Consider the following 19,914-nt stretch of genomic DNA (forward strand, 5'->3'; position numbering starts at 1 on the left):
ATGTGTGATATGGGTGGACTGGACAACCTGGTGGCCAACACAGCCTACCTGAAAGCACGGAGTGTAGATGACAAGGAGATGAGGAAAAGAAGACGTAGCCTAATTCTTCCCCATCTTGAAAACTGTACAGAGGTGCATGGAGCTATTCCCAAAGACTTTAAGGACATCTGTGAACAGCAGCCCATTGGGAAAACATGCTTCCGACAGTTCCTCTTAGCCTCCAATCCAGAATATCTTGCCGCTGCAGAATTCCTGGAGGAGTTGAATGACTGGAATTTGGCAGAGGCAGGTACTAAAGAAAAAGCCAGGCAGAATATCATTAACAAATTCTGCAAAGCTGACTCCAAAAGTTTCCTGGCTTATCTGACAGAGGACATGGCGGAGAAGTGTAACAGCGTCTCTGAGAATGACTTTGAGGAGGTGATGATGGGACAGGTGAAAGAAGCCACGCAAGAGTTTCTGAGAGGAAAACCTTTCGATGAGTATCAGACTAGTCCGTTCTTTGAGAGGTTTGTGCAGTGGAAGGAATTTGAGAAGCAGCCCATCTCTGATAAATACTTCTTTGAGTTCAGGACTTTGGGGAAAGGAGGATTTGGAGAGGTGAGTTTCTGCACATCTTACCTTGTCACAAACAAATCTACAGATGAAATATGACAAACACAACAACAACAACAACAAAAATTCTGCTTTAGCTGCAGGTTTGGGTATCAACCCACTTGACAGATTGTATAATTTGATAGCAAATGTTCAGTTTAATTCTAGTTAAAGTATAGTATATCAAGTCTTATGAATGTTTGTTATTAAATTCTTGTTTATAATGAAACTATTACCTTTCATTATACAATTTCACAAGTTCACATTTACATATAATTTATAGAGTGCTGTCCGGGGGGGGGAGGGCTTCGAGCATCGGACTTCGGTCCGAACCCAGAGTACATTTGGAAGAATGTTTGTATATAAGCAGATATTGAGCCCCATTGACTACCATAGTAAGGGAAAAATACTAAGGTAGTCAATAGGGCTCAAAATCTTCTTATATACAAACATTCTTCCAAATATCTTCCTTTGTGTTCAGCAGAAAAAAGAAATTCATGCTTGTTTGGAATGTCAAGTCCTGCCTAACATTTTTTTCTTGTTCGAGAAGATGTTTCATTTGGATATACATCTGCTTCTGCTTGTTGTCATGATGACTATGTTGCAAAATCTCCTATCCCAGTTCAATATGCAGATACAGTTAAGTAAGCTAAGTTAGGTTGATTTCACAGAATGTTGAATTGCATTGCTTTATTAGTTTCAAGCTGGCATGTCTACTGTCACCAATCTTACCTGTGGTGTGTATTCTTGCTGCCACATATTCTGTTTTACAGCATTATTATTATTATTATTACTATTATTTATTTTATTTTTATTATTATTATTATTTTAGAATTCAGCCCATATCTAGTCCATCATCCAATTTCAAAAACAGCAATATTTCTCTTTTAATGTGCTTTAAAACCTCTCTCTGTGCAGGTGTGTGCTGTTCAGGTAAAAAATACAGGTCAGATGTATGCCTGCAAGAAGCTGGACAAGAAACGCCTGAAGAAAAAAGGTGGGCAAAAGATGGCTCTACTGGAGAAAAAAATCTTGGAGAAGGCGAACAGCCTGTTTCTGGTGAACCTGGCCTACGCATTTGACACAAAGACCCACCTGTGTCTGGTCATGACTCTGATGAATGGAGGAGATCTGAAGTACCACATTTATCACATTGGAGAGAATGGTATTGAGATGGAGCGAATCATTTACTACACAGCTCAGATCACAACTGGTATCCTCCACCTACATGCTATGAATATTGTTTACCGTGACATGAAGCCAGAGAACGTCCTACTGGACAGTCAGGGCCAGTGCAGGTTGTCAGACCTTGGCCTAGCTGTGGAAATACCAATTGGGAAAACTATCTCTCAGAAGGTAAGGACAGGAAGATAAGACTGCTTTTATGAATAAAAAAAAGTATCCTCATGTAAAATGTTCTTTTTAACAACAAACTGTTTTTCTGGGGAGGTGTAAACTCAGGGTATTCTCACAAAAATGCGTATAAATAGTACGAGTGTGCAATGTCGTGGAATGTATACGCCAAAACTCATTTTAGCGTGTCTATGGCACGCTGTTTTTCGCGTGCATATGATACGCATTTTATGGCGTATTATACATACGAACCCCCCACCCCACCACCCTAAACCTACCCAAGCGCGTGTCATATATACGCCATAAAGTGCGTATCATATGCACGCGAAAAACAGCGTATCATATGCACGCCAAAATGAGTTTTGGCATATACATTCCACGACATTGCACACTCGTACTATTTATACGCATTTATGTGTGATCAGGTTGGTAAACTAGTGGTTAATCTGGGCTTGTAGATGAAAAATTTGAGAACTGAACTCCCCATGCATACAGTATATATGGGCACTTGAAAAGGTAGCTGCTGAACACTTGAGTCCTAAAAAGTCCCAATAATCATAAATGTGTGGTTAGAGCTTTGCAAAGTACTTATTGATACTAACCCTTCAGAAGGGATAGCCAACGTTGCTCCTGGAGAGCGACCTTCCTGTTGACTTCAGTTCCAACTTCCAACCCTGCTTCAACAGCCCTGCTTGTCATTTTCAGTAACCCTGAACACCTTGATTAACTGGATCAGGTGCGTTTGATTGCAGTTGGATCTGTACTCCAGGGTAGCTGTCCAGAAGCTGGGTTGGCTACACCTGCCCTAAAGCAATATTTTCCAACCCTGTTCCTGGAGGCTCTCCATCAACACAATTTTGAGCAGGATTTGAACCAGCATCAACTGGCATGGTAGACGGGAATACTAACAAACACACTAAAGAGCCTCTACCCTCATTTGCTAGTGCACATTGAGGTCGGGACAGTGAGGTTTATCTGCACAGCTCTTACTAGCTGGCCTCCTTTACACCAGCATTACACATTCTGAATGTCTCCTTTATCTGACCCATCCATCTATGGAGTCTCCATTAACAAACTGATAAGATGTGCTTGATTAGAAAGAGTTTGAAAATGTGTTACACTGCAAAAAAAAAAAAAAAAAAAAAAAAAAAAAATAGTTGGTTTAACTTAAAAAGTAAGTAACCTGGTTGCCTTAAAATTTTAAGTTCATTGAAATTAAAAAATTGAGTTGATACAATGAAGGACGTGTTTAATAAATAGAAACTCTAAATATTATTGTATCTGAATCACATAAAAATGTGATAAATCATGAAAATAGCACAAATGGCATGTTTCACTGCGTCATCACAAATAAAATCACAAATGAAACACACACACTTACCCAATATGCTTACAAAATCTTTTAATAATATTTGCATAAAGGTTGTCGATTTTCAAAAGTTCATTTCATTAACTCACATTTTTAATTTCAGTTAACTCAAAATGTTAAGGCAACCAGGTAACTTATTTTTTAAATCATTTTTTACAGTGTAGCTGCATCCAAAATCAAATGTACATACGTTGCGATGTTCTATATAGTTTGAATGTGTGTAGTATCAATGCAATCAGGACATACTACATTTGGCATGTTGCATTGCCATGTGACCTATCAGCATCAGATGTGTCACTTAACTGCATTCACAAAACCTCTTTCATGGCCTCATGTGACAGTAATGTCCATCACACTTCAAAATCTTATCAGAAGTAGTAGGACATTCAAGAACATTTTGTCCTCTGTTTCACAAAATTCTGTCATAATAAGTTTGGAATTTATAACTAGATTTGATAACATTAATAAAGTACTATCACTCAGTTTTGGTGTACCTTATAAATAACACATAATTATAAAATAATTAACCCATGAAATGCATCCAACCATTTTCCAAACCACTTGTCCTACGTAGAGCTGCGGGAATGCCTCACTGTCTCGGGCTGTAGCCAGGTAACAATTTAAAAGGATGGACAGTTTTTCGCAGGACAACCATGAGATGTCTCATGAAAATTTTATGATATTCCTATGACATTAAAATTAAATGTTTTATTTTACAATGTTATTATATTAGACATTTAAATCTACCAAATAATTTTACTATGTTCAGTATCCTATTAACTGTATCTTGAGGTACAACTTTGACTCTGATACTTAAAAAAAAACTTAACTAAATTTTCCAAATGGCAAAATGAGGACATTTTGGACTATTTCATTATTAACAAATATTTTAGCCAGGGTTACCAAAAAGAAAACCTTGACTTTATGATGCTAATCACAGTATTACCCAAAGCTACCATCTTAGTTGGCACAAGGACTTTAATATCCCTGGATATCCAGGTTAAATGCAAAGAGACTGTTATTGTGTCTGTAACTTGTTTCTGGATTCTCTTTAAATAAAATAGGATTGAAATAGTATTTTAATGAGGATGAAGAAAAGGTCATAGTGTTTGTAACAGGATAGATGTCTTTAAATATGATTTGGAATGCTTTTTCAGGTGGATTCAAGAAGGCTGAATGGTTTTCCTCATAACCCCTCTTGTTGTCTTTTCCATCGTAGGCTGGCACTAAGGGGTATATGGCGCCAGAGATCCTGAAGCAGGAACCATATCGTACGTCAGTGGACTGGTGGGCCTTGGGCTGTAGTATCTATGAGATGGTGGCCGGCCGTCTGCCGTTTAGAGATCACAAAGAGAAGGTTACTAAAGAAGAGATAGTAAGGAGAACTCTACAAGACGAGTGCAAATTTGAACACAAAAATTTTGACGCTCCATCCAAGGACATCATCAGTCTTTTTCTGAAAAAGAACATTGAAGACCGCCTCGGCTGCAAGTAAGTGGCAGCGTTTCTGTGTTTCATGGCAAGAGGACGCACTGTTTCCACTCTAGGTCATTATTAGGACATGGTCAGTCCAACTCTGCCCTCCGCGTGCCAACAGAGGAGCAGAAGTTTTACTCTGTCAGCAAATTTAAGTCAGTGTGGCAGCAAATCGAAGAAACAGGCCAGCCTTTCTAAGTAAGAGCAGTGGGTTTGGAGCCTCAGCACTGGGTTTGGATGGAGCAAAGCATGAATGTTAAAACAAAATAGCTTTAAGTCTTTTTTCATTCTGTGGGTGAAGACACCAAAAGATTTAATACCAGCTTCATTGCTCATAGGTTTAAATTACATTTTAACATATAATACTATTACCAATGTCAGTTGCTGAAACTATTTCAACCTATTAAATTTTTATTTGAATCCTGTTAAAGGAACAGTTTCACCCATAAGTGAAAAATGTATCTTTATTTACTCAGCCTAATGGCAATCCAAATCCAATTTTTGCCATGGAACACAGAAGAAGAATCTTTATGCAGCTTCTGTCACATCTATCAAAAATATACCATAAAATCGAATCAAAATAAGCCAATGTGACGCTTTTGAGTCTTCTGAAGTAATTGTTTTGAGTGGGGAACAGACTGAAATTGAAGTTATTATTTACTGACAATCTTCAGCTCTCAAATCAAACATGGCATTGTCAGGTGTGTCACATCAGATTTAAACTCAATGGGTTTAGTTACAAGGCCTGCAAAACCCAATGACCTTTGATGTATTCGATGTCCAACCTGCAATATTGGATCCATGTTTGATCTAATTTGATTAGATGTTTGTTGCATGGCTTCAAAAACTCATACTGGGATAAATAGGGGGCTTAGTGGTTATATATAAAAATATATATAAACGCATATCAACATGCAGTTTTGTAATCGCATAATGCTATATATATGAGTATATAGGGGCGAATTATTTATTTAAAAAGCTGCTATTATGCTATTTTAAAAGCTCCTAATTTAGTTTTGGAGGTCTCCTACAACAGGTTTACATGGATGAAAGGTCAAAAACAGTTAAAGTTTTTCATAATGTACATTGCACATCGTATTTTTGAATGATTCTCAAACAACTCAACAGGTGAATAATTTTCTCTAAATCCCTCCTTTCCATGAGCTTACTCTGCTCTGCTGATTGGCCAGATGGTCCAGTCTGTTTTGATTGGTCTACCACTTACAGCATGTGTAGTAAAACATAACGTCTCAGGTTACGTATGTAACCCTAGTTCCCTGAGGGAACGAGACGCTGCGTCGAAACGCTGTGAGAACGCCTCTGCGTTAATGCGTCGTGAAGCGCCTGTAGAACCATTCCATCGGAAAAAAGATCGATCGTCGGCGTGATGACGTCATCGACCGGAAGCTATAAAACGTCCGTGAAAACAAACAGGAACTAACTTCTGATAAAGCCTGAAGTAAGTGATCACGGACACGCCGGGAGTATGGCAGAGCGACGCAGCGTCTCGTTCCCTCAGGGAACTAGGGTTACATACGTAACCTGAGACGTTCCCTTTCGGGGAACTCGAGCTGCGTCGAAACGCTGTGAGAACGCTTATACCCACATCGCCATAGGACCAAGTGTCTCGTATGTGTGAAACCGAAGCGCACACGGTTACGAGAGAACCTGTGCCCCTACTGTAGATGCCAGGTCTAGCTCGTAGAACCTGACGAAGGTAGAAGGAGACGACCATCCGGCCGCGTTACATATATCATGGAGGGAAGCCCCCGACAAAAGTGCTTTAGAAGCAGCCATACCCCTGGTAGAATGTGCCCGGACAGCCAAAGGAGATGGCTGCCCGGTTGCTTCATAAGCAAGTGAAATGGCCTCGGCCACCCACTTGCTCATCCTCTGCTTGGATACAGGAGCCCCCTTCTTAGGGGGTCCGAAGCAAACAAACAATTGTTCAGTTTTTCTCCACAGGGCAGCTCTGTGGACATAAGTATCCAGTGCCCTCACCGGACACAGCAGATTTAATCTTTCCTGGTCTGACGTCAAGAATGGAGGAGGACAGAAGGCTTGTAGAGTGATGGGGCCCCGTGGGCTCGTAGGAACCTTGGGGACATAACCCGGCCTGGGATGCAGAAATGCTTTCACCATCCCAGGCGCGAACTCTAGACATGAGGGCCCTACTGACAGGGACTGAATATCTCCTATCCTTTTAAGAGATGAAATGGCCAAAAGGAAGATAGTTTTCAGGGTGAGGAACTTATCCGAAACCTCCTCCAGAGGTTCGAACGGAGGTCCGGACAAGCCCCTCAAAACAATGGCCAAGTCCCATGCCGGGACCCTCGAGTGCATAACTGGCCTCAACCTTAATGTGCCACGAAGGAAGCGTGTAATTAGAGGGTGTCTTCCCAAAGACACTCCACTGCAAGGGACGTGGACAGCACCCAAGGCCGCCACGTACACCTTAAGTGTGGAGGGGGTCAACCCTGCAGAGAACCTTTCCTGCAGGAACTCCAGCACTGTACCAACCGGGCAGTTAACTGGATCCCACTGGCGTTCTCTGCACCAAGCTGAGAAAAGTCTCCATTTCAAAGCGTACAGCTTCCTCGTGGACGGAGCTCTGGAGTGAAGGATGGTCTCTACGACCTCGGCCGAGAGACCCTCCTCTATGAGCCTAGCCCCCTCAGAGGCCAGGCCCACAGTTTCCACATCTCCGGGCGTGGGTGCAGGAATCTCCCGCCCGCCTGAGAGAGTAGATCCCTCCTGGTCGGAATCTCCATCGGAGAGCCTTCCAGGAGAGATATCAGGTCCGAAAACCATACTCGGGTCGGCCAGTTCGGGGCCACTAGGAGTACCTGGGCCCCGTCCCGGCGTACCCTCTCCAGAACTCCTGGAAGCAGAACAATCGGGGGGAAGGCGTACAGAGGCAGCCTCGGCCACTCCTGTACCATGGCATCCAGCCCCAGCGGGGCCGGATGGGTCAGAGAAAACCACCGCGGGCAGTGAGAGTTCTCCGCCGAAGCGAACAGGTCTATCTCTGCTTTCCCATAAACCTTCCATAGGAGCTCCACCACCTCTGGGTGGAGTCTCCATTCCCCGGGCCTCGGCCCCTGTCTCGACAGGCTGTCTGCTTCCTGGTTTAGGGCCCCCGGGATATATACTGCCTTGATTGACAGCAATTTCCCTTGGGCCCACAGGAGGATCCGATGTGCCAATTTGTCCAACGGACGAGACCTCAGACCCCCCTGGTGATTTATATAGGCCACCACGGACGTGTTGTCTGTTCTGACTAGTACGTGGTGGCCCCTGAGGTCGGGCAGGAACTGTTTCAATGCAAGAAACACTGCGAGCATCTCCAGCCGATTTATGTGCCAGTGCCGCTGATGTTCCTGCCATAGACCCTGGGATGAGCGACCACTCATGGTCGCCCCCCAGCCCGTGAGGGAGGCGTCTGTCGTTAGCGTTACGCGACGAACATGAGCCCCCAACACGGGACCCTGAGATAAAAACCCCGGGTTTTTCCACATGACCAGAGCACGTAGGCATCGCCGCGTGACTTTGATCGTGCGGAGCGGATTTCCCCTCGGGGAGAACCCTTGTGTTTTGAGCCACCACTGCAGTGGCCTCATGTACAGTAGGCCAAGAGGTATCACGTTGGACGCTGCTGCCATGAGACCTAACAGTTTCTGGAACTGTTTCACAGTGACGGCTCGGCCTAGCTTCTGTTCTTTGGCGGCTGCCAGGATCGACGCTATGCGTGTTGGCGATAATTGCGCCCGCATAATTATCGAGTCCCAGTTCACACCTAGAAAAGTGGTTCTCTGAGCCGGAGAAAGCACACTCTTCTTGGCGTTCAGCCTCAACCCCAGCTTCGACATATGGGCGAGAACAGCATCTCGATGCTGAACCGCCATCTGCTCTGTATTCGCTAGAATCAGCCAGTCGTCGATGTAGTTCAGTATGCGGATGCCCTGAAGACGCAGCGGCGCCAGAGCTGCATCCACACACTTGGTGAACGTGCGGGGTGACAGTGCTAGACCGAAGGGAAGTACACGATATTGGTATGCCTCTCCCCCGAAGGCAAACCTCAGGAACTTCCTGTGATGTGGAAGGATGGAGACATGAAAATACGCATCTTTGAGGTCTATGGTGACAAACCAATCCTCCGATCTGACCTGCGCTACAATCTGTCTGAGTGTAAGCATCTTGAATTTGAGCTTGGCCACCGAGCGATTCAATAGCCGCAGATCTAATATCGGGCGTAAGCCCCCATCCTTCTTCGGCACGATGAAGTAACGGCTGTAAAAGCCAGACTCCCTGCTGGGAGGGGAAACCCTCTCTATAGCCCCTTTTTGCAGGAGTGTCTCTACTTCCTGTGCCATTACCAGAGCCTGCTCCGGGCCCACCTCTGTAGGTAGGACACCGCAGAAAGGAGGTGGCCGACTTCTGAATTGAATGGCATACCCCTTTTCTACTATCTGCAGGACCCAATGAGATATATTTGATAGACGTTTCCATTCGTCTAGAAAATCTACTAAGGGAACCAGCCTCTCGAGGCTGGCCTCTGGTGTTCTTCGAGCAACAAATGCAGTGCCCTGAAGCGGCGGACCGGCAGGGAACGACTGACTTGACTGCTCGGGGACCCCCCGAAGGGGGTGCGGACCACCCTCGGGTGGCCCGCGGAGACCGACTGCGCCCCGGCATTGCGGCGGGGTTGGCAGCGCGGCCCCCCGAGGGTGCCGCAGGGAAACGGGTACCGTAGGCAGGGGTAGACACCGTTTCCCTACGGGGGGAACCACCCTCAGCGTCCTGACGCTTCTGGCGTCAGGAACGCTTCGACGAGGCCTTCTTGGCGATCAGGACTGTCCGCAGATCAGCCCTGCCCCTCGAAGGCCTCGTCTGAGAGCGCCGCCCCTCGTCCCCGCGCTGAGGGGGAGCCCGAGCGGCGACGCTCTGCTTTTGTTGTGCCCTGTGAGCTGAGCTCGTACTCGGCTTGGGCTGCCTGATGTCAGCGGCAGCCCCAGGGACCTGGACTCGGAGAGGGAGAAACTGCTTTAGCGCCGCAGCTTGTTTCTTTGACTCCTGGAACCTCTCGGTGACAGTGTGTACTGCGTCACCGAAGAGGCCACCAGGAGACAGCGGCGCGTCGAGCAGAAAGCTCTTCTCCCTCTCTTTGATTTCGGTGGGGTTGAGCCATAAATGTCTCTCCGTAGCCACCAATGCTGCCATCGAGCGGCCAACACATCTGGCCGTCTCTTTGGTGGCCCGGAGAGTTAGATCGGCTGCTGTTCTAAGCTCATTTATGACGTCACCCCCCACTTCATCGCGTCCATCCAGATCCCTGAGCAGGTCAGCCTGATAAGCCTGCATAATTGCCATGGTGTGAAGGCATGCAGCAGCCTGACCTGCCGCCGAGTACGCTTTGCCCACCAGTGCCGACGTTGTTTTCAATGGTCTGGTGGGCAAAGTCGGGGCCTTTAGGGACGATGCCGAGGAAGGCGAGAGATGGCTCGCAAGCGTCTCTTCTACCTTTGGCATCGCCCCATAACCGTAGTGCTTCAGCCCCATGATGTTGCTATAGACCGTAGTCTGAGGGCTGAACACACGGTATGATGCCGGTCTCCTCCATGATGTTGCCACCTCGGTGTGCAAATCATGGAAGAATGGCAGGCCCCGCCGCTGAGGTTCTGAAGCGCGAGCGGGCAGGAATCTTTCATCTAATTTACTAGATCGTCTCTTTCCTGCCTCAGATCTCTCTACGGGCCAGTCAATATTTAATCTGGCCACGGCTCGCGTTAGAACCTCAACGAGCTCATCACTCGCAGGGGACTGAAGTGGCGAATCTTCAGTCGCGATGCTCTCAACGTCCACCTCCTCGGAGCTGGATAGTTGGAGCACCGGCGGCTCTCTCGGGGGGGAAGAAACCGCAATGCGTGCTTCCAAGCCCCGAGAAGAACCGCTGGATGGAGCGGGTGAGGGCAGAGATAAGGCAGCGCCCGTCTCAAACCCCTCCGCAACATCCAATTGTGAACCCCACGACTGCAGCCTCCGCTCTGCCTCGGCAGCAGCGGGACCAGAGCCGCGGGGAACACGAGCCGAGGCACCCTCCTCGAAGAGTGCCCGGCGGGAGCGCAGCGTTCTCAGTGGCATACGCTCACAGTGCTCGCAAGCAGCCCCCTCGAGGGCTGCCTGGGCATGCTGCGCTCCCAAGCAGGCAACACAAAGAGAGTGTGTATCGTTTGATGTAGATGTCCTGCAGAGACGGGAGAGCTGACCCTGAGATGCGCTCGGACAAGCGCACCACTCTTTGCAGGGCTTTGCAGTCGTGACTGGTGCTGTTACCATACCACGCTGTGATGCACTGAGTCAGTAAACTTTCTATCGCCCCTGAATAGAAAGTTTTCAGGATAGCTGGTGAGACCCGGAATTTCCTCAGCTGGCGCAGGTGGTACAGTCTTTGCCTGGCCTTTTTCACCTGAGACTGGATATGTGCAGTCCAGGTCAGGTCCTCGGAGATGTTCACACCCAGGTATTTGAAGCTGCTCACTCTCTCTACTGGTGTCCCGCTGATCATGAGAGGGGAATATGACTGTTGCTGTCTCTTCCTGAAGTCCACAATCAGTTCTTTGGTCTTGTTCACATTCAGAAGGAGACAGTTGACTTGGCACCATGATGTCAGTTGCTCCACCTCGTCCAGGTATGCGGTCTCATTGTTGTTGGAAATGAGGCCCAGGACAACAGTATCATCCGCAAACTTGATGACAGATGTGGAGCTGTGTGTGGACTAACAGTCATGCGTGTAGAGAGAGTAGAGCAGGGGACTGAGGACACAGCCCTGTGGAGCTCCCACACTCACGGTGATGGAGGTGGAGGTGAACTGTCCTACTCTCACCACATGAGGTCTGCCAGTGAGGAAATCTTCAATCCAGTGACAGAGAGAAGAGTTCAGTCCGAGATCCAGGAGTTTGTTAGTTAGCTTAATGGGAACTATGGTGTTAAAGGCTGAACTATAGTCAATAAATAGCAGTCTTACATAGTTCCCATTCTTGCTGTCGATGTGTGGGAGGGAGGAGTGGAGGACGTGAGAGATGGCATCTTCAGTCGATCTATTGGGACGATAGGCGAACTGAAGAGGGTCCAAGGTGTCAGGGATGGAGGAGCAAATGTTGTTTTTGATGAGTCTCTCAAAGACCTTCATGACTAAAGACATGAGAGCCACTGGGCGATAGTCATTTAGGCAAGAGGGTTTACTGTTCTTAGGGACAGGGATGATGGTGGATTTTTTGAATGAGGTTGGGACCACAGATGTAGCAAGGGACTCATTGAAGATGGATGTGGGGAGTCCAGCGAGCTGATCAGCACAGGACCGCAGGACATGACCTGAAACGCCATCCGGACCAGCAGCTTTCCTAACATCCACACGTTTGAGTGTCCTACGAACTTCATCCTCCGAGACAGAGATCACGTGATTGTTGCAGCTCTCAAACATCAAGATGTTTGTTCTGGAAACTCACCATTGCCAGGGCTCAATCTGAGGGGCGGGATAAACGGTCGTCTTTCAAACTCACTCTGCACGCAATAGGAAAGTGCTACAACCCAACAGAGCAACGTGAAGCGAAAGCAAAACACTGAACACATCTTCCCTTTTTAAGAATGACTTTGGTGCTGTTCTTTGTCCTTTTCTCAGAGAAAAGTTTAACTCCAAGTCTTCCAGAGTCGCGGTCAAAGCTGATTCGAAAGACCGCGGTTCGACAGCCTCTGTGTTAACTAGTTGCACGCAAGCGCAAGTCTGCCGTCAATGTTAAGCCCCCTCCCACCGACTCTATACACGATGTGATTGGCCTGACAAGAGTTTGGTTTTTACAGCTCAGAACTGTATTGAGAGTTGCAGATACTTGCGGCAGATTAGATTTGCTGCCGCTAGGGTGCGTCTAGATTTCTAGGCTAGCATTCGTTGGCACTAACGTGAATGATGTAACGGATGTGAGCCAGCAGCCATATCACCCTGTAGCCCAAGACTGGTTTCCCACTGAAGCTAAGCAGGGCTGAGCCTGGTCAGTACTTGGATGGGAGACCAACTGGAAAAACCAGGTAGCTGCTGGTAGAGGTGTTAGTGAGGCCAGCAGGGGGCGCTCACCCTGTGGTCTGTGTGGGTCCCAACACCCCAGTATAGTGATGGGGACACTGTACTGTCAAAGAGCACCGTCCTTCAGATGAGACGTTAAACCGAGGTCCAACTCTATGTGGTCGTTAAAAATCCCAGGGTTTCCTTCGGAAAAAGAGGGGGGGGGAAATTCCTTTGGCCAAAAATCCTGGCCAAATTTGCCCATTGGCCCCTGTCCATAATGACCTCCTAATAATCCCCATATCCTGATTGGCTTCATCACTCGGTCTCCTCTCCACCAATCATCTGGTGTGTGGTGAGCATTCTGGTGCAATCTGGCTGCCGTTGCATCATCCAGGTACTGCACATTGGGGGTGGTTTGAGGAGATTCCCCCCTTCAATGTAAAGTGCTTTGAGTGCCTTGAAAAGCGCTATATAAATGTAACAAATTATTATTATTAACATTGAAGTTTGCAAAACAAATCTTGCTCCATTCTTTATCTTTACTCAGAATTGTAGGAACAACAGACATTCTGCATTAATAGATCACAGTTTTAGGTAATATTGGCCCAGAGACAAAACATAATAGGGGCATTTTAATACAGGGCTTCCAAACTCATTTCCTAAAGGGCCACTGTCCTGCAGAGTGACTCCAACCCTAATTAAAGTCCTCAAGAAATCTAAATCGATCTACTTTGATTTACTTTGTTAGTACATATTAAAGGTCTTAGGGTGAACAATTAATCAGTGCAATACACAAACAAAAATTGTTTGCCATGGTAATCTTTAATGAAAATCTGAAAAGTTACTTCCGGTCTGCAAACGGCATTCCTTCTCAGCTGATGTCGGTTTGACAGCTTGCGTTTTAAAATGCGGAACCACTCCCCTCCAACCTTTCGTCTGCTATGAGCGTGAGATGGAGAGGAGGAACGCTGAGGTAAAACCCTGTGTCACATCTGTTCAGTGTCTGGCACTCTGTGGGACTTTTATGTTGAAGGTATCTGTGCATTTTTCTGTGTTCTCTTTCCTGTGTAGTTTGTAGTTCTTGTAGTTTTTTATGTTGATTAGTTTTCCCAGGTGTTGCCCATTTACCACTTCCCTTGTTATCTTATTAGCCTTGTTCCCTGGTGTGTATTTATACCTCTGTGAATCTGTTGTTCTCGGTCGGTCATTGTTTGCTGTTATGCAGGTATTTCGCAGTTCTCTGTTCCCCGTGTTTTCTTTTCGTTTGCTCAGTGTTATTTTGTTCCTGATTTTTGATTGTTTTGGTTATTAAATTTCCCTGCATTTGGATCCCACTTCTCTGCCTGCCGTCTGTTTAATCCCCGTTCCGTGACAGAATGACCGACCCACTTATGGATCCAGCGGGGAGATTAGTGCGGCTCCAGCAAGGAGAGCTCAGCACCAAGGACTTTGTGTGTGAGTTCATCAGGTTGGCTCGTCTGACTCAGATGGGCGAGGCATGCCTGATGATCCTCTTTCGGAGGGGATTGTCAGAGCCCCTCCAGTCATGCATGCCTGACTGGGATTCTGATGGGTCTTTGGAAAGCTACGCGGCTCATGCTCTTAAGCTATGGGACTGGATGGCGGGATTCACCAAGTCGGAGATCCCGGTGGCCAGGGTCTCGGTGGAGGAGGTCCCAAGTCCAGTGGTCCTGAGTCCAGGGGTCCCTGTGCCGGTGGTCCCAGTTCGGGTGGTTCGTGGTCAGGTGGACCCTGTGCCGGTGGTCCCAGTTCCGGTGGTCTCTGTGCCAGTGGATCGTGTTCCGGTGGTCCCGAGTCTGGAGATCCCGAGTCCTGACACAGCCAGGAGGGCTGTGCTGGGATTCTTTGTGGCAGCGGTACTACGTGCTTGGGAGAAACACAGGATCTCCTCTGGGGACTCAGGGCTTGTTTCTGAGCAGCCTGCGGTAGTCTTGGAGGAGTGTCCTGAGCTGACCAAGTGCATTCCCTTGCCGTGGCCGGCCCGCGCACAGAGTCCGGAGAGGGCTCCGGCCCGCGCACAGAGTCCGGAGAGGGCTCCGGCCCGCGCACAGAGTCCGGAGAGGGCTCCGGCCCGCGCACAGAGTCCGGAGAGGGCTCCGGCCCGCGCACAGAGTCCGGAGAGGGCTCCGGCCCGCGCACAGAGTCCGGAGAGGGCTCCGGCCCGCGCACAGAGTCCGGAGAGGGCTCCGGCCCGCGTACAGAGTCCGGAGAGGGCTCCGGCCCGCGCACAGAGTCCGGAGAGGGCTCCGGCCCGCGCACAGAGTCCGGAGAGGGCTCCGGCCCGCGCACAGAGTCCGGAGAGGGCTCCGGCCCGCGCACAGAGTCCGGAGAGGGCTCCGGCCCGCGCACAGAGTCCGGAGAGGGCTCCGGCCCGCGCACAGAGTCCGGAGAGGGCTCCGGCCCGCGCACAGAGTCCGGAGAGGGCTCCGGCCCGAGCACAGAGTCCGGAGAGGGCTCCGGCCCGAGCACAGAGTCCGGAGAGGGCTCCGGCCCGAGCACAGAGTCCGGAGAGGGCTCCGGCCCGAGCACAGAGTCCGGAGAGGGCTCCGGCCCGAGCACAGAGTCCGGAGAGGGCTCCGGCCCGAGCACAGAGTCCGGAGAGGGCTCCGGCCCGAGCACAGAGTCCGGAGAGGGCTCCGGCCCGAGCACAGAGTCCGGAGAGGGCTCCGGCCCGAGCACAGAGTCCGGAGAGGGCTCCGGCCCGAGCACAGAGTCCGGAGAGGGCTCCGGCCCGAGCACAGAGTCCGGAGAGGGCTCCGGCCCGAGCACAGAGTCCGGAGAGGGCTCCGGCCCGAGCACAGAGTCCGGAGAGGGCTCCGGCCCGAGCACAGAGTCCGGAGAGGGCTCCGGCCCGAGCACAGAGTCCGGAGAGGGCTCCGGCCCGAGCACAGAGTCCGGAGAGGGCTCCGGCCCGAGCACAGAGTCCGGAGAGGGCTCCGGCCCGAGCACAGAGTCCGGAGAGGGCTCCGGCCCGAGCACAGAGTCCGGAGAGGGCTCCGGCCCGAGCACAGAGTCCGGAGAGGGCTCCGGCCCGAGCACAGAGTCCGGAGAGGGCTCCGGCCCGAGCACAGAGTCCGGAGAGGGCTCCGGCCCGAGCACAGAGTCCGGAGAGGGCTCCGGCCCGAGCACAGAGTCCGGAGAGGGCTCCGGCCCGAGCACAGAGTATTCACAGAGAGAACACTGAGAATTCACAAGCCAACTACCAGTCTGTGCCTCAGCCCAGGAGCCTGCTGTATGCACAGACCTATGACCAGCCTGTGCCGCCCTGGCCTCCTGAACTGTTTGGGCTGCCCTGGCCTGTCCCTCCAGTCCCGCCCGATCCGCCCCAGGTCCTATCCTGCTTTCAGTGTCCGTTCCTGACCCTCCATCCCTCCCCCTGTTCCGCCACCGCTTCACCTCCCTCCGTGACTGGTTCTGGAGTGTCTGGAAGCCACTCCTTTGAGGGGGGGTAATGTCACATCTGTTCAGTGTCTGGCACTCTGTGGGACTTTTATGTTGAAGGTATCTGTGCATTTTTCTGTGTTCTCTTTCCTGTGTAGTTTGTAGTTCTTGTAGTTTTTTATGTTGATTAGTTTTCCCAGGTGTTGCCCATTTACCACTTCCCTTGTTATCTTATTAGCCTTGTTCCCTGGTGTGTATTTATACCTCTGTGAATCTGTTGTTCTCGGTCGGTCATTGTTTGCTGTTATGCAGGTATTTCGCAGTTCTCTGTTCCCCGTGTTTTCTTTTCGTTTGCTCAGTGTTATTTTGTTCCTGATTTTTGATTGTTTTGGTTATTAAATTTCCCTGCATTTGGATCCCACTTCTCTGCCTGCCGTCTGTTTATTCCCCGTTCCGTGACACCCTGTCCTCTGTTCAATATTCCGTTTCACTTGGAAATACATCAAAGCACTGAAGAAAACAACGTTTTTGTCCAAGTTTCTCGTCCACACTGAAACATCAAAAACCGCAAAATTCACAGCACTTTGCATGCTTAAAACCTTATAAAAGCTCACTTGATAAAGATGGACCAAGACATATGCAATTCTTTTGACAGGATCATTTTAACAAAAAATATCTCACCATTCACTGATGCATCAGGTCGCTCTCAGTCACCATTATAAGTTTGGTCTAAAACGTAACTGCTATCATGTTTTGCCGCAAGACAGCATTTGCGAGAACAGTTTCTGTAATCTTTACAGGATTGCGATATGAAAAGTGCACAAAGTAACATTTTAGCAACAATGTGAAAGTGAATAGCACATAACAGGCACACACACCAAAAAATGCTGGGTTAAAAAAAACCCAGGTTGGGTTGAAAATGGACATACCCAGAAATTGGGTTGTTTGAATGGGTCTATTCACTGGGTTCAAACAACCCAATTTCTGGGTTTGTCCATTTTCAACTCAACTTGGGTTGTTTTAAACCCAGCATTTTTTAGAGTGCAATAGTGGTATAAACATATACTGGTTCATATACTGGTTCAATTTGACCAGAACATATACTGGTTCAATTTGCGTCACAACTAAACATGCGTCATCGTTTTCAAATACCTCCATTGTCACAGTCCACACTACAACACGAAAACACCGCTTTCAAATGCATCCACTTTGGAGAGCTTGTTTAATGCCCTCACAGTTTGGACGGAAGGCTAAAAGAAATAAAACATATTAATTTTCAAATTAAAAAATATTAGTGTGGACTTGACTGTGGGTAAACTTAATGCCATAACCATAAATGATCCATATAAGCCATATTCGTGACTGTAAACTGTTTTTTGCCCACAGGGATGACCCTCGGAAACATGAGTTCTTCAAATCTATCAACATCCCTCGGCTGGAGGCGGGGCTTATCACACCTCCATGGGTGCCCAAACCCAACGTTGTGTATGCTAAAGACACAGGTGATATCCGGGTCTTCTCTGAGGTTAAGGGGGTTGAATTTGATGCCAATGATGAGAAGTTTTTTAAGGAATTCAGTACAGGGGCTGTGCCTATTACATGGCAACAGGAGATGATTGACAGTGGACTCTTTGATGAGCTTAATGACCCAAATAGGAAGACATTGTCAGCAGGACTGGATGATGATGATAATGATGAGCAAAAATCTAAATCTTGCACTCTTCTGTGACAAAATAAGAACAAAGTCCTTTTATTGAGCATTTGTATGAAAGATTATGAATTGTATATGTCCTGCTGATGGTTGGCGGACTGGCAAAGTCATGTGCTGTTGCTGTGCTGTTAAAAAAAAAAAAAAGAAATCTGACATTAATATTAATTCTCTAGGGAACTATTTTTACAAGTGGTCTCAAACTTTTTGACCTACATTTTTTTTCAGGTCTCAGTGACTGATGCTTTACTGATGCATGAACTTTAGCATTTTTGCTGGGTACATCTTGTTTGACATGAGACATTATTAGTCTCTTACTTTTTCTGTATGCTGTGTTATTCACTTCAGCGTGTTTTTGTTTTTTTTACCATGTCTATATTTTGATTTCTGATTGAAAAATGGCCAGATGAAATTCTAAATGTGTTTTAAAAAAATACATTTGAATGTATTTTATGTCTGTGTGAATTGCTTTGCCAGTTGTGATAAGTTCCCTTTAGTAATAAACCAACCATTAAAACTACACCAGAGCTCAGTGGAAAGTTCTGCGAGTTTTCTACTGACTGCCATATGACCAGCAGAGGTCACTGTTCACAATAAGAGACTGCTTTTTATTAGGCGGGAAAACGATTTAGATGAGCAACAGCACTGATAAACCATTCATGGTGAAGAAAGTTTATCCATTTCAAAGGAATACACATTTTATGTGAGCTGTTAAATATTTTAGCCATGTTCATAAGTAGATTATCATAAATCCTGTTCTTGTCATGGGGGATTATTAATGAAATATGATGAAGGATGGGGTCAGGCAAGGCATGGGAAAGAGAGGCTTGCGGTTTCGGACAGGGTGCAGATGTTTGCCCTTCTCCTCCACGTTCCTGGATGACACCTCAGCTGTGTGATAAACAAGCTCCCCTGAGGCGGGTGGAAATCTCTGGGTGCGGCCCGGCCTGGCAGAGACCCTCTCAAACTGCACCCTGTACCACATGCTCAAGTGTTTTGTCCACAGCTAACAGGAAACGACTGAAATAGCCAGTGGTTTCATTGGGGGGGAAAAAGCCCAGTCTGTTTGTATTATGGGCAACGGTTGACATTATTAAATGTGAATATTTATGCTGCTATGCTCTTCGTCATCCCACAGATCGTTCCGTTATTGAAACGTGTTCCTGAATGTGTCTAGGTCTCTTTTAGACTATTTTAAAAGATGTTTTGGCTTAAATTTAAATTGGGACATCAGCTTTTATGGAACATTGCTGTATTTATTACAAATGATTTATCAGTGCTCATCATTATTTTAAAGAATTGATGTGCCCTCATAATCTTTATATAATAAAAATGTCCCTCCGTCTTGCAGCAACATCGTTTACAAATAATTTATAATAGATACTGCAATGTTCCATAAAAAATAAGAATTGTCCATTTTGATTTCATGGGCCGCGTTTTTTCGTCTAGTCGTTAAAGTAGTGCATATTTACATAAATTAATAATTATTTGAAGCTTATTGTTTATTTTAAACACGTCGAAAATCACATATAGTTGACCATCATTCCAGAATAGTCTGCAAACTGACTATCTAGAGCCCCGTTTCCACCAAAATTACCCGGAACAATTTGTACCAGGAACTTTTTTCCAGGAACTTTTCTCCCCCCCAGACCTGCAGCTGTCTGCGTTTCGACCGCGATAAAGTTCCGAGAAGATTAGGCAAATTAGTCCGGTGATGTAGGACTGCACGCGACTGTTCCTCCAAGCCAGTGACGGACAAGGCTGTCACTTTTTATTCGATATTCGAATATGCATTATCCGTAATCGAACTATAAATAAACTATCCGGATTTTACAGTGCCATGTAGCGCAATTTTTTTTTACTGTCGGTGCGTTGGAGCACTGTAATCAGTTTAAAAGTCCAATCTGAAGGAAAATGCTCCATATAAACACCTCAATCGTAATAAATATGCCC

The 19,914-nt window shown here is 47.4% G+C and overlaps 1 protein-coding gene across 6 annotated transcripts; it reads left to right on the forward strand.

Moving 5' to 3' along the window:
- Positions 1-18,095, forward strand: grk7b (G protein-coupled receptor kinase 7b). Of its 6 annotated transcripts, none has more exons than XM_067419336.1 (5): positions 1-600; positions 1,513-1,950; positions 4,536-4,807; positions 5,001-5,003; positions 17,640-18,095. In XM_067419336.1, the coding sequence occupies exons 1-5, from the start codon at positions 1-3 to the stop codon at positions 17,980-17,982; spliced, it is 1,656 nt and encodes a 551-aa protein (XP_067275437.1). In that variant the 3' UTR covers positions 17,983-18,095. The 6 variants fall into 6 exon arrangements, with proteins under 6 accessions (XP_067275437.1, XP_067275436.1, XP_067275433.1 ...); XM_067419335.1 differs by lacking the exon at positions 5,001-5,003 and adding an exon at positions 6,715-6,717; XM_067419332.1 differs by lacking the exon at positions 5,001-5,003 and adding an exon at positions 8,875-8,883.
- Positions 18,096-19,914: the final 1,819 nt, after the last annotated feature.

The sequence above is a fragment of the Pseudorasbora parva genome, chromosome 16 (assembly GCF_024679245.1).
Source record: "Pseudorasbora parva isolate DD20220531a chromosome 16, ASM2467924v1, whole genome shotgun sequence".
Classification (NCBI taxonomy): domain Eukaryota; kingdom Metazoa; phylum Chordata; class Actinopteri; order Cypriniformes; family Gobionidae; genus Pseudorasbora; species Pseudorasbora parva.

What these genes read in the sequence shown, in the direction of transcription:
- grk7b (XM_067419331.1), top strand. Translation starts at nt 1, where the DNA reads ATGTGTGATATGGGTGGACTGGACAACCTGGTGGCCAACACAGCCTAC. An exon ending in GGAAAGGAGGATTTGGAGAG is followed by an intron (nt 601 to 1,512) that starts GTGAGTTTCTGC and finishes CTCTCTGTGCAG; the next exon opens with GTGTGTGCTGTTCAGGTAAA. An exon ending in GGAAAACTATCTCTCAGAAG is followed by an intron (nt 1,951 to 4,535) that starts GTAAGGACAGGA and finishes TTTCCATCGTAG; the next exon opens with GCTGGCACTAAGGGGTATAT.